The following is a 14,426-nucleotide window of genomic DNA, read 5'->3' as shown; positions in this document are numbered from 1 at the left end:
ACGAAAACTGGAAGATCTGATTAATTATTTGTTAATAGTAGTGTTACAAGGATAGCATCAATCCCTATGCATTATACTATATACTACTATTATAAACAACTGGATTGTATTTATTAATGCTTACTAGTGTGCTATTAAAAAAATTAAAAATATTTTTGACATATTTACTTCTAATAATTTTATATAATTAAAATAACCATTTGGAATAAATTAAATCTCAATGTTTAGAATGTCTCCAAAGTTATTTCCAACTGAAACTATGTTGAAAAAGGAATAAGAATGGTGAAAAAGTAAACAATTATGTCTTTAATGTTCTTTAATTATTATCGAGCGTTTTTTTTTGATAAAAAGCATAATATTTATGGTTGTTTTTTAAAAACATTGACATTGTGAAGCTGTATTTAAAAACTGAGTTATCAAGCTGGTCTAAGATTTAATGGAATTAATTATATATTATGTTTTTAATAATTTTTTCTTCTAAAAAATTAATGTTTTATAATAATTACTATGTGCATAAAATCAGGTATTATGGCACTTTTAGAACATTCTATATAAATCTGGTTCGTTGGTAGAGATGTTAAAGTTAGCAACAGTAACATAAAACCAAAAACAGGTTTACAAAAACAAAGATATTCTCAAACAAATTAAAAAATAATGTAATAAAATATGTCGTGAATTTTAACATGGATAACACTCCAATTTTTCATGAAAATATAATCAAAGTAAAAAAAGGACTCTTTATTCTAGTGTGAAAAAGCTTATTGTTGGCTTCATCACAAAAATAATATGATTTAGACCATCATTCACACAGTGATATTTCCTTTAATAATAGTTTATATGTTTAATATTTTGAATAATCATTTATATTGTCGTATCATTCTAAATATGCGATTTTAAATTATTTATGTCAACATATATAATTTATCACCTTAAGCATGATTATTACATAAACTGTTAATATTCAAAATTAATGTAATATATATATATATATATATATATATATATATATATATATATATATATTATGATTTGTAATAAACAGGTACGTGTGTATATTCAAAATTAATGTACTAGTTGGGTGGTTTTTTTTACGACTTCTGCGACTTTTGTTTGTCTTTCCCTGTTGAATCTTAAGTTTAAGTTAAAAAGCATTTCAGTTTGAGTGTTTCATTGGCTTTTCTACTAAATAATTCTCACCAACATTAGATTTTTAAGATTATGATTATTTCTTAATTGACTGTTGCATCTTTTAAATGTATATGAGTCACTTCATGAAATACACAATTTTACAAGACTTGTAAATGACGTATAGTTAAACAGAAAATTGAAACTTTGAAAAACTTTGATGTTTAAGTGGTATTACATTGTATATTTTGTTTGAAACTCAAGTAATTCAGAGTTTAAGTTTTGATGTTTATTGTGAAAACCTGGTAATTTGATACAAATCATATTGATATTGTTTATCTCTTTAGTCAAGAGTTAAGTACTTAAATGAGGAAAAATTATATTAATTATTTTTTTTTATGTCGACTAGAGATAAAGATAAATTATAATATATAAGTGGATGTAAATTTCGTATACAAGTCAATTTTGTGGAATTGAATTAAGTTTAAAGTCTACTTTTTAATAAAAATATCACTAAAACAATATAAATGATTACAAATTATTGTTTAAACATCATCGATTACTTAAATTAAAGATCTTATTATGTTTGTATAAATATGTCACTTTTGACGAACTCAAACAACTTACTATAATTACAAAATTAAAATGTCACACATATATAATCACTTGTTTGAATTCGTCAAAGTGACATATTTATACACAGAATAAAATCCTTAATTTAAATAATCTATAATTCATAAATTTGAATACAAATTTGAGATTTTTTTTTTAAGTTTTAATACATTTTGATTCTAAAATTTTAAAAATAATATAAAAATCATTTCAATATAAATATATTTTTTTGTGTTTGATATATCGAGAAAAAAATAGCATAGTTACGTTAAAAGAACTTGTCTGAAAATACAAATACAAAAAACATATTTAACGTGGTAATAAATATAAAGTTTCAAAATATTATATAACATGCTAATAAGTTTTTTTCTTTTTTTATAGATTTTACATAAAAATAAAAAATATTTTAACATATTTTGAATATTTATGATAACATTTAGTATTTTTTCAACCTTAATTTTGTAATCATGTTTTTAATTTCTTTCTTTTACAACAATGTTTTTATTAAATTATTTTAAATTATTTATGGAATTGTTTTAATACATATTAAAATTATTGCCTTCTATTTGAATAAATATTTTTCTTCTCTTATGAAAGTATTAATGAACAATAATATGATTTCTAATTATTTTAAACTGTATGTAGTTAATGATTAAGTTTATTTAATTAATATGGTATATAATCAAATATTGGTAAATTACCACTGCCGTTATTTTAAAGACCAGTAATTTAGTTTCAAAACTGTAACTGATTTAAATAATATAAACTACGTTAACCTTTTACCTATAACTTAATTAATGAAATATTTATGTTTTTATTTAACTTTGTTTATATTTTTATAGGAAAATACTCAATTTTTATAATTATTGAGTTATTACTTGATATATTTTTTCTCTCTAAAATTTATAATTTTAAATCGATATATTTTGTTATTTTTTTATATGTTTTGTAACGTCTCATTTTAATATATTATATCTATTAAATAAAACATCACATAGATTTAATAATTCAAATAAAAAGATTATAAATTAGAAAAATCCTATTAAATCATTTAAAAATATAATCATAATAGCAAGACACATGTCAAAAGTATAACTCTGTTGAATCTAAATAAAATATATATCAATTCAACAATTTTTCAATGTATAAAACAAAAATTTATAAAATAATATCTAGATAACTATTTCATCGTTTCTTTCTTTGTATATGTATCTAATCTTATATCTCCTCTGTTCACTCAAAACACCATCAACCACAGACATGACAAGTATAAACTAATTTACAAAAATAATATATATATATATATATATATATATATATATATATATATATATTATTTTTTTTAATCGTTGATTTAGTATTAGTTAATTTATTATTATTATTTTTTCAGCATTCATAGGGTTATATAAGTTTGATTCAACGACCATTAGTAGCACAACTAAGTAGGATTGTTTTGACGCAAAAAGATAACCCCGTTGACCCCATAACTTTTGAAAAAAGAACATGAAATGCATTCTTAAGTTTGAACCTACTTTTCTTAATTACTTTAATCCTTTTCTTTCTACAATGATTAAATGGCATGAAATCCTTGTTTAAGATGGGCAATAGTCAAATTTAGGAGAGACAGACATAAGAACAACAAAGGTAACCTTAAGTTACATTCAGTTGAAGAAATTCTTAGAGAGTTTACCTAATCTTGACATTAATTACACAAATTTGCATATCAAATTATTGATGATGGCATTTTAAATTCGCATATAAAAATTAATTTATGTCCAAAATATGATTGAAGAAGATGTTCATTTGAACTCGAATATTCTAAATTTAATGTCCGTAAATATGAGTATTATGTAGCTATTAAGTAGGCAATATTACAATCCATAAAAATCTTACGACACCACACAATATTACTAAGCCCACCATTTTGTAGGTTCCCTTGGATGAGTAAGACGTCAATTAGTCAAATGCTCTTAAAGAGGCACACAATTAATTTCCGATAAGACTCAACAAAATAACAACTGAAACACATTTTCGAGATCGATAATAATAAATTAGACTTGGTAAATTAGTCATGGAAAGTTGAATATATATATAAATTGAAATTGGCTTAAATTTATTTACCAAAAGGTGTAGAGAGAGAGAGAGAGAGAGAGGGGAGGTTAGAAGAAACTGGTGTCCTGAAACAGAGGGTACAATAACATAAACATACAACACAGAGACAAAGGTGCTGAAGAGAAGAGAAGCTTGCAGATTAAGGGAAGAGATTAGAATAAGTAGTTAGTGTTAGAGTGGCCTTTGCTGGACTTGGCGGGATTTCCGGTGCCGGATTCAGTGTCGGCTTGCATTCCTCACTCACTGCAATTTTCTCTCTCATTTTCTCTGTCTCAACCTCACGGAGAAAGAAGAAAACACCCACAACCACAGCCGCAGAGAGCTACCTACTACTTCTTTGTATTTGTTGTTAAACCATTCTCTCTCCAATTTGTTATTTTTATCTCAGGCCCCCATCACGTCACAGTATAATATCTTTTTCTCTTTTTTTTTTCTTCTCCAAATTTAAATATTTTTCTTTTCGTCTTCCGTCAACTGAAGGAGGATTCAGAGAGACAGAGAGAGAGAGAGAGAGAGAGGGTAGAACAATATAACCTCAGACAGAGAAGAAAGGAAGAAGCATAGAAAGCGATACAGATTTGGCAGCCGTGGAAACTGCGGGGAGCCGAAATAGAACAAGGTTTGTGATTCCGGTAAGACTCGTTGGGAATTTGTTTTTGTTTTTGTTCTCTTTTTATTTATTTATTATTTTTATTTGGGGGTATGTGATATATTAGAAAGTTGAAGACTTTTGGGAGAAAGAGAAATGTAAATGTGTTGGGTGTGTGTGCAGACATTTGATGGAAATGGATGGATCTTTGGGTCAGCGTTGGTGAGAGATGGGGATAGTGTGGTTCCGGTTGTTGTTGTTGCTGGTGGTGAGTCAGGTGACATTGGAGCAGATTGAGCCACTGAGTTCCTCTGAGGAGCGAGAATCGTTACTTGAACTGAGGGCTTCTCTGGGGTTGAGGAGCAAGGAATGGCCAAGAAAACCAGACCCTTGTTTACTCTGGGTTGGCATCACATGCCAGAATGGTCGAGTCGTTGGGATCAGTATCTCTGGGTTTAAAAGAACCAGACTTGGGAGGAGGAACCCGCAATTTGCAGTGGATGCTTTGGCCAATTTCACTCTCTTGCAGTCCTTCAATGCCTCTAATTTCCTCCTTCCTGGACCTATTCCCGATTGGTTTGGTCTCTCCCTTCCTTCTCTCAGAGTGCTTGATCTTCGTTCTTGTTCCATTGTGAATGCTATTCCCTCCACTCTCGGCAATTTGACCAACCTCTCTAGTCTCTATCTTTCTGACAACAACCTCATTGGGAATGTTCCGGAGTCTCTGGGTCAACTCTCTGCCCTTTCGGTTCTTGATCTTTCCAGGAATTCTCTCGCTGGCTCCATACCAACATCTTTTGCCTTTCTTGGGAATCTTTCTTCCCTTGACATGTCTGCTAATTTTTTGTCGGGTCCGATTCCCCCCGAAATAGGGTCTCTTTCCAGGTTACAGTACTTGAATCTTTCCAACAACGGACTTGCCACTTTGCCTACTCAATTGGGGGGTCTAACTAGCTTAGTTGTCCTTGATCTTAGTCAGAATTCTTTTGCCAGTGGAGGACTGCCTCAGGATTTGGTTGGGTTTAGGAACTTGCGGCAGATGATACTCACAAACAGCATGCTCACGGGGGCTCTGCCCGGGAGATTGTTTACTGGTTCATTGCAGTTGCAGTTCCTAGTGCTGAAGCAGAACAATTTTAGTGGTGCTTTGCCTGTTGAGTTGTGGTCTCTGCCAAGATTGAGCTTCCTTGATGTGTCTGCCAATAATTTCAGTGCTCTGCTTCCTAATTCGAGTTTGGCTGCTAATGCTACTGTTGCGGTGCTCAATATTTCGCACAATAAGTTTTATGGAAACCTCACTCCTGCTTTAAGAAGGTTTGGGTTTATTGATCTTTCAAACAACTATTTTGAGGGCAAGGTTCTGGATTTCATGCATAATGTATCTCTAGGTAGCAACTGTCTCCAGAACGCCACAGATCAGAGGTCAACAGCGGAATGTGCATCGTTTTATGAAGAGAGGGGGCTCAGTTTTGATAATTTTGGACAGCCGAATACAACAACACCTCCTGCCTCAGAAAGCTCCAGGAAGAGCAATAAGACTAAGATTATACTGGCTGCAGTCTTGGGTGGATTGGGTTTAATTGCACTTTTGGTGTTGCTAGTGGTTCTGTTGCTTCTGTGTGTTCGTAAGAGGGGTAACTCAAGTCAGAGAGGAAATGGTGTGGGTCCTGCGCCTGTTGGCAGCAGTCCTCCAAACCCCGGTGTACCAATCGAATTTCCAAATGTAGGGGACTCGTTTACATATCATCAGCTGCTCCAGGCAACAGGAGATTTCAATAATGCAAATCTTATCAAACATGGACACACTGGGGACTTCTTCAATGGTGTTTTGGAAAGTGGGATTCCTGTCGTCATCAAAAGGATCGACATGCGTTCAGCTAAAAAAGAAGCTTACCTGTCGGAGTTGGAGTTCTTCAATAAGGTTTCTCATCAGAGATTCGTTCCATTGTTAGGTCATTGTTTAGAAAATGAGAATGAGAAGTTTCTGGTTTATAAAAGCATGCCAAATGGGGACTTGTCTAATTGCTTGTACTACAAAAACACTACATCCGAGGATGGTACTTTGCAATCACTGGACTGGATAACCAGGTTAAAAATTGCTACTGGAGCCGCAGAGGCCCTGTCGTATCTACATCATGAATGTGTGCCACCCATTGTTCACAGGTATTTCCTGCATTCCTTCTTACTTGAATTTTATTTTTATTTCCTTATTGATTGCTTTAACAATCCATTGTATTCTGGAGCCTGATGCAGTGCCTAATTTCATTAACTCTCAACTGCTCATCCCCACTTCATCCTTGGATGCATCTTTCTTAAGAGTTCAACCTTTTGAACCGATCCCCTTTATAATTTATATGGATCCATACTCTTTGAAATAAATTTCCCTTGAGTTTTGGTCATTGAATTTGAGGTTGCTGTCATAAGTTTTAGCATTTGATTTTATATCTTTTAGGTGACTGAGTATAAATTTCCCTTGAGTCTGGAATTTTTCATTATTAAATGTTACTATGCATTTCCATCTAATGGAGCTGTAAAATAGAGGTTGGGAGAAAGTCTCACTTGTGGGTGCATTCCCTGTATTTGATTGGGCATTTCAACAGTGCATAGGATGAGTCTGTGACAAGTTTTCCTCTCAAAGTTCAATCTAAAGTCTAAATGGCATGGTAGAAGTGACATGTCTATTTTCTATATATTGTAGGGATATTCAAGCAAGCAGTATACTTCTTGACGACAAATACGAAGTTCGGTTGGGGAGTCTAAGTGAAGCCTGTGCTCAAGAAGGTGACATTCATCAAAGTAAGATCACCCGGTTTCTGCGGTTGCCTCAGTAAGTACTCTACCAACAACGTATTCAATGAATCTCATGAAAAATGTCTGACAGGTCAATCAATTATGCACAGACAGTATCATGCTTCTTTTTGACTTGATCCTTTTGGCTGTTTGTTGGAAAAATGCTTACACGTTGAAACTTTTGCTTTTGGATTATTTATCTATTTCAGACCTGTCATCATGTCATTTTTAATGTGGGTGGTTTTAAATAAGAAATGTCACTCATTTGGTTTTCATTAATGACTGCTCCAAACTTAAAGTTTCATTTTTGGTCTCTGCAACTAAGAACCTGTTCGTTCTCTCGCAAATTCTTCCACTATGTCATTAATTCATGATTTGGTTGCGTTATGATTTTTGAACAGGTTTTGTATTCCTTATTACAAATTACAAATGTTTATTATTTGTTATATTTTTTTCTAATTTTCTTTTTAAATGTGCAGGTCCTCAGACCAAGGCCCATCTGGTAAGTAGAAACTCAATTCTAGTTTTTGGTTTAGTTTCGTGATCTGTTCTGTCCTTGATTGCATGTTTCTTCACTCATACCTATTACAAATATTTCCTGCATTCTAAGAAAATGTTGTAATGTTGTCTTTTTAAGAAGTGAACTATAAGCTAAATTCAATCCTACAAAAGTAGAGTCGAAAAAGGAAATGTTTTGGCATTACCATTTATACCTGATAGTTTTGTGCCAGCAAAATTCATTTTCAGTAAGGCAGTTGGAAAGCCTTCTAATTATCTAGAATTATGAGATTCTATTCACTCTAAAGTAGTTAAGTGGTCAATATGTATGTGTGGTTTATTATACGTACCAAACCAATTCCTGTTGTGCTGAGAAGTTCCTCTTTTTTGGCTTTAGCTTTGCATGAATACAGATAAATGCATAATTTTGACATGGATTTGATTTACCGTGAAACAGGTTATTCAACAACAATTTGTGCCTATGACGTTTATTGCTTGGGAAAAGTTTTACTCGAACTGGTGACCGGTAGGCTGGGAATGAGTGCAGCCAGTGAAGCCGAAGTAAAGGAATGGTTTGATCAGATTCTGCCTTGCATTAATATGTATGAGAAGGAGCTGGTGACGAAAATTATCGATCCATCGATGGTTGTCGACGAAGATTTCCTTGAGGAAGTGTGGGCTATAGCCATTGTTGCCAGGTCTTGCTTAAACCCCAAACCTTCAAGGAGACCCCCAATGAGATATATTCTGAAGGCTTTGGAAAATCCTTTGAAGGTGGTGAGGGAAGAAAATTCCAGTTCTGCGCGGCTCAGAGCAACCTCTTCCAGAGGTTCTTGGAACGCTGCTACTTTGTTTGGGAGTTGGCGTCAGAGTTCTTCTGATGTAACAGCAACTCCGGCAGCCTCAGGTGTAAAACTAGAAAGAGTTGGTAGTTTGAAACTGTCAGGAACCACCGGGTCAAGGTCGCAGTCGCAGGGTAGTTTTCACAATGGCGGCGGTGAGATTTCATTGTCGCGGAGACGACACTCGAAGGAGATATTCCCAGAGCCATCAGGGGTTGATGATGTAGAGAGGTTGGAGCTGGAATAACAGAGAGTTTGGTCGTAAATTTAATTCTTTTGGTAATGAGAGAAAGCAGATGATGAAAGCTCTGAAAGGGGTGATTTTTGTTTTGTTTTCAGTGATTTTCAATACAAAAGTGATGGAGTGGAGAGATAGAGATACAGAGAAAAAGAAGGCCAAGCGCTGTGGTAGATATGAATTCTTCTTCGACTTGCCTTGTTTCTGTCTGAAACAAGCACCATTTTTTCACCTGTAATTGATTTTTTTCCCCTTTCTCTCGCCTCCCCTCATGGAGAATGTAAATTTTAATGTCTTAGGATATCGTCATTCAGATCATATTTGTTTTTATTCTGGAAAAAAAAAGGAGACACCATCAAATTTCAAAGAATGAAAAAGAAAACAGGTTATACTTGACTTTCGAAAGTAGAATATGTTTATTTTTGAAAATCAATGTTTGGATGTTTTCGTATTCTTAAGGGTTTGTTGTTTATGCTGTATAATAGAATGATAAACTTTAAGTTTTGGTATTTGGTGAGGGATAGATGATAATGAAAAAAGTAATAGTGGAAGCGTTATCAATCATAAACATGTTTCTTCCACAAACAGAAATTACTGAACTGTAGATGCTCTAATAATCTACAATCATCACAAACTTGATGCATGTTTGGATATCATCTAGAAACTGTTTATTACTCCTTTTAAATTTCTTCACGTCTCAATAATTAATGTAATTTTACGTTGTTTTAAAGATTTTTAAAGTAATTTAATTCATTTTTTCACTCCACTGACCATAAACTCATTATCGGAAATTTAAATATCTCCATAGTTATTATTCTATACATTTTAAGCTTTTATAGCTTCAATAACATCTCCATAAATATTATGTTTTCAAAATTGATACAATATATTTTTTTTTAATTCTTCGTTTCCTAAAGTTTTAAAAATAATTTGAATCAAATAAAAAAAAAAAAAACCAACGTAAAAATTGCTTCGGATAGACTCTCAATGTAAGAACCAGGAATGAAAGAGAAGATACGGTTATGTTATGGTTGTTTCGATGAAGAAAGAGAAGTTTTAGATTTCTATTTCACCCTCCTATACTTACTAATCTCACCTCTATTTCAGTATCTCTTTTTTTGTTACTGTTCAAAAGACAAGTCCAAAAAAATCTGATCACCATCTACACCGCCCAAAGTACTATTTTCACCTTTCAACGTAAAAGCAAATAGTATTATCTAATAAATTTTAAAACTAATGCACCTACATCTAATAATGATACTAACTGTGTTTTTAAATAATATTTTAGTATTAATTAATTGTTGATACGATAGTTAAGAAGCATATATGATTTGAATTATTTTGAAAATAGGGTTGAAGTAGAGGGAATGCAATTCATACCGACACATTTAATATCTATGAACTGATAGCTGACGACAACCAATTTTTTCACGTACTTCCACTTTCCTTAATTATTTGGACACGCGCTCAATAAGTTCTCCATCATCGTATACATAATATTTGTAAGAAATACGTATTATTATATATAAAAAGATTAAAACGGTGGTTTATATAAAAGTGATTATGGGAGATATTTGAGTTGCATGTGTAGGGCATTGGAAGTTAGTTACTGTAGGTGGAGCTAGTTGAGTTGGTGAAAGTAATTGGGAAGTATGAAAAGAGAATGAAAATGGCATATTGAAAGAAATGGTTTGGTGGTGAGTTACGTTGGATAATCACGTTTACGAGTCAATTTGTCCTTTTCATCAAATCACAATGGATAATTCCGTTTCAACTTCCACCATTCGCTCCAATTCAAAGCAAACCAAACCCAATTTTCTTCTATTTATTCTTTTATCATATAAATTCCAATACTTCACTTGTAATTACATTGCAGTCCCCACGGTCATGACGTGAGTGGGCAAGTTCAGGGAGCGTGCCAGAGTGGCATTTATGTAAATAGACTGTTCTGTCTTGCTATGCTTTGCTTTAGCTTTTGTATCCGTTGATCAAAGTTGAAACTTCACACTTTTCCCAATATTCTCGCTTCTTTTCTTTTTCTTCTTTTCTTCTTTCCTTCATATCATTTTTTTCAATTCTCAAGCAACCATTTCACTGTATCACAGTTTCCACAGCAGCAACAACCAAACGCTGTCAACACTACATTCTCGCTCTAAATAAATATCAGCAATGGCGGCATCCGCCACCGTCTCCGGCGGTGCGTTGACGGATCTAACTCACCGAACGCCCTTTCTCGGTCTCAAACTCTACGCCCTGATCCTCAGGTAGCAGTGCTCCTGATCCTCCTATGCTTCCGCCGGAGCTCGAAGAAGCGGAAAATGCGGGTGAAGCACAGCTCCGGCGCGATCCCGCTGGTATCGAAGGAGATCCTGGAGGTGAATACTCTGGAGCTGAAAATCGAAGAGGTGGATGAGGAGGATCCGAAGAAGGAGGAGATGAAGCTTGAAGATAGTCCGTCGGTGGAGTCACCGAACATAGGGTGGGGACGCTGGTATAGCCTCAGAGAGCTTGAGGCTGCGACGCAAGGGTTCGCCGAAGGGAATGTGATCGGAGAAGGAGGGTATGGGATTGTGTATAGAGGAAATTTGCTCGACGGTTCTGTCGTCGCGGTCAAAAATCTTCTCAACAACAAGTATGCATTTCTCTATACGTTTTTCTGTTTCTCTTTTTCATTTTTATTTTCTCACGTTGCTGTGTAGTTTTCTTACATTCTTCTGTATATAATGCAAATTAAAAATAGCTAAGAGAAACTGTTTTCTGTTCTGGGATCCTACACGTGAATTGTGGAACAGGAGTTTCACATGTGTTTCTAAACATAACTATAGACAGAAATTCCTTATATATATCTTAATATATCAAGAAATTAGAATCTGAATATCGATTAGATTAGAACTGGCGTAAACGATGAGTAGCTTTTTAGTCTCCGACAAGGATCGTCTTGAATTTATAATTATGAGTTGTTACTTGTTTTGGGGAGTATTAAGGACTAACGTGAGTGGATGGTCAATGTGCTCTTCTTCTTTGCTTTTTTCTTTGGGGGGCCTGGGTGATGTTATTTTAGTATTTTACCTTTTTCTTTGTCTACTTTTGCTTTTTGTTTATTTATTTATTATATTGTTCGTGATTTCTGTATCTCAACCTTTTCTTTTCTAAGCATGTTGATTTAGCTTAATCTGGATAATACTTTAGTTTAAAGTTTAAACAAACGTGTCAGTTGCTGTGAATTAGGTGGGCCAGCGAGAGACTGATGGTAGTATTAGTTAATAGCTTCATATTACTCTCTACAAAAATGAACTTGGGTCTTCTCTCTTTCTCTCTCTCTTTTTTCCAAGTAAAGTGCGATAATCACGTTAGAAAGTTTAAAATACAATTGTTGTCAGATATAATTATTGGATCTTCTTTGTGTTCATTTTCAATGTCACTCTATTGAAGATCTAAATTTAACCAAAACGGCAGCTACACATTTGCATGACATTGGAACTCGGGCAATAAATTAAGTAGCATTGTAGAACTCTAGACTAGAGGAAAATATGCAAAGGTTGTTTTACCGCAGCAACTTTGCTGAAATGACGGAACGTTTTCAATACTCTTTCTTCCCCACCAACCTGCAATGGCTTATTGAAACTCGTGTTATTGTATTGTAACAAAGGGGGCAGGCAGAGAAAGAGTTTAAGGTGGAGGTTGAAGCCATTGGAAAAGTGAGGCACAAGAATTTGGTGGGGTTAGTTGGATATTGTGCAGAAGGTGCTCAAAGGTATAATATTATGTTTAAGCATGTGGCTTTAATTATTTCTTTGAAGGTCTTTCAAATGAAGAAACTTGTGAATATGACACTTTTGCTGACTATTCATTCAGGATGCTTGTTTATGAATATGTTGACAATGGAACATTGGAACAGTGGCTGCATGGTGACGTAGGACCTGTTAGCCCCTTGACATGGGATATAAGAATGAAGATTGCTGTTGGGACTGCGAAAGGGTGTGTTTATGGAGTCTTCTGTGTCGTTTTATTGAACATATACCTCAAACTTTCACTCATGCCAGCTATCTCTAATTGTAGTATAATGCTTGTCAACTGATATATTACTATTTTTTACAATACGTATTTCTAGTACAACTCCTATCATTCTCCCTTAATTACTTTTCTATTACCTTAAATATTTTTTCGTGGAGTATTAATTAACCTTCCTACATTACGAAACAGGCTAGCCTACTTGCACGAAGGATTAGAACCCAAAGTTGTCCATCGAGATGTAAAATCCAGTAACATTCTTTTGGACAAAAAGTGGAATGCTAAAGTATCAGACTTTGGACTGGCCAAGCTCTTAGGGCCTGAGAAAAGCTATGTGACAACGCGTGTAATGGGGACATTTGGGTTAGTTTCATTCTCAAGTAAACATTCTCGTACATGGAGGTGGATACTGTTTATCTGTTTCATTCAACGCCACAAATTTTGTGCAGATATGTGTCACCTGAGTATGCAAGCACGGGTATGCTTAATGAAGGTAGCGATGTGTATAGTTTTGGGATTCTACTTATGGAGCTAATTACAGGGAGGAGTCCGATCGATTATTCTAGACCACCTGGAGAGGTGATTCTATGATTTCTCTATATTTTCTTACTGTCTCCCCTGAAACTCCAATGAGTCTTATGTGTGCGTTTTGTTTGGTGCGCTCAGATGAACTTGGTTGATTGGTTTAAAGGAATGGTTGCAAATCGTCTTGGTGATGAACTAGTTGATCCTTTAATAGATATTCAACCCTCTCAAAGATCTTTGAAACGAGCTTTACTTGTTTGTCTGCGCTGTATAGATTTGGATGTCAGTAAGCGACCAAAGATGGGCCAAATTGTTCACATGCTTGAGGCTGACGATTTTCCCTTTCGTTCTGTAAGCCTCCTCCTATGCTTTCATCGTCTATGATTAATAAGACAAAAACATGTGATGCAGCGTTACATACAGTTTTGACAAAAACATGTGATGTAGGATATTTAATATCACAGTAAATTTGAGTATAGCATCCACCAACTGAAATGACTTGCTTTGCTTTCTGAATAGGAACATCGAACAAATAGAGAGAAAGATCCTGTTTATTCTACAGCAGCTGGTTCCAGCAAGATTCCATATCCAACAAGGCATGTAGAGCCAGTAGATAAATCAAGCTGGAGATGATATGACAAACCATGAGATAAAACTATTTTTTCCAACTATTTTCAATTTGTTGTGAAAAAGTCAGAAGCCATTGTGCATATCTTATAGTAGTGTAGTTTCATCTCTGTAGGAGAGGTCTTAGCATATTCTGCTGTATGGCATTATCTTGTGAAGAAAACGAGCCTTGTAAATATTAATTTCCCACAACATATAAATTTTATCCGTCTGCATAATATTTCGGCAATAATATTGCTGATATTTATTCGTATATTTGTTTACGACTCTTGCGCTCATCACTGCGTGTCTTTGCTATACATATTTTGCTTTGGTGGTCAAAATAATAATGACCAGTAGATTTTATTATTAGCATATTTAAAGGTTGATACGGTTTATCCATAATTTGTTTCACAGGTTTTTTAACTAAAGTTATTTTTAGAGTATATATGGATTTCATACATTTCTCGTTTAGTGA

The 14,426-nt window shown here is 33.9% G+C and overlaps 2 protein-coding genes across 5 annotated transcripts; both read left to right on the top strand.

Annotated features, from left to right (window-relative positions):
- The first annotated feature begins 3,852 nt into the window (after positions 1-3,852).
- On the top strand, positions 3,853-9,124 carry LOC106762136 (probable LRR receptor-like serine/threonine-protein kinase At2g16250). 4 transcript variants are annotated; one of them, XM_014645871.2, is made up of 5 exons: positions 3,853-4,468; positions 4,622-6,601; positions 7,137-7,265; positions 7,708-7,730; positions 8,184-9,124. In XM_014645871.2, the coding sequence occupies exons 2-5, from the start codon at positions 4,668-4,670 to the stop codon at positions 8,813-8,815; spliced, it is 2,718 nt and encodes a 905-aa protein (XP_014501357.1). In that variant the 5' UTR covers positions 3,853-4,468; positions 4,622-4,667; the 3' UTR covers positions 8,816-9,124. The 4 variants fall into 4 exon arrangements, with proteins under 4 accessions (XP_014501357.1, XP_022636779.1, XP_014501356.1 ...); XM_022781058.1 differs by having other exon boundaries at positions 4,566-6,601; XM_014645870.2 differs by having other exon boundaries at positions 3,853-4,481.
- A 1,277-nt stretch (positions 9,125-10,401) lies between these two features.
- Positions 10,402-14,222, top strand: LOC106762137 (probable receptor-like serine/threonine-protein kinase At4g34500). Its single transcript, XM_014645872.2, has 7 exons — positions 10,402-11,438; positions 12,456-12,560; positions 12,662-12,784; positions 13,010-13,180; positions 13,267-13,396; positions 13,484-13,693; positions 13,862-14,222. Exons 1-7 carry the CDS (start codon positions 11,125-11,127, stop codon positions 13,973-13,975), a joined length of 1,167 nt encoding a protein of 388 aa, XP_014501358.1. The 5' UTR covers positions 10,402-11,124; the 3' UTR covers positions 13,976-14,222.
- Positions 14,223-14,426: the final 204 nt, after the last annotated feature.

This window comes from Vigna radiata, chromosome 5 (genome assembly GCF_000741045.1).
Source record: "Vigna radiata var. radiata cultivar VC1973A chromosome 5, Vradiata_ver6, whole genome shotgun sequence".
Classification (NCBI taxonomy): domain Eukaryota; kingdom Viridiplantae; phylum Streptophyta; class Magnoliopsida; order Fabales; family Fabaceae; genus Vigna; species Vigna radiata.
Note: the sequence above shows the minus strand (reverse complement) of the source record. Positions and strands in the feature narration are given on the sequence as shown.

Coding starts and splice junctions, on each gene's coding strand:
- LOC106762136 (XM_014645871.2), top strand. CDS start 4,668: ATGGGGATAGTGTGGTTCCGGTTGTTGTTGTTGCTGGTGGTGAGTCAG. Junction 6,602..7,136: donor GTGCCACCCATTGTTCACAG/GTATTTCCTGCA, acceptor TATATATTGTAG/GGATATTCAAGCAAGCAGTA. Junction 7,731..8,183: donor CTCAGACCAAGGCCCATCTG/GTAAGTAGAAAC, acceptor ACCGTGAAACAG/GTTATTCAACAACAATTTGT.
- LOC106762137 (XM_014645872.2), top strand. CDS start 11,125: ATGCGGGTGAAGCACAGCTCCGGCGCGATCCCGCTGGTATCGAAGGAG. Junction 12,785..13,009: donor GCTGTTGGGACTGCGAAAGG/GTGTGTTTATGG, acceptor ATTACGAAACAG/GCTAGCCTACTTGCACGAAG. Junction 13,397..13,483: donor ATTCTAGACCACCTGGAGAG/GTGATTCTATGA, acceptor TGGTGCGCTCAG/ATGAACTTGGTTGATTGGTT.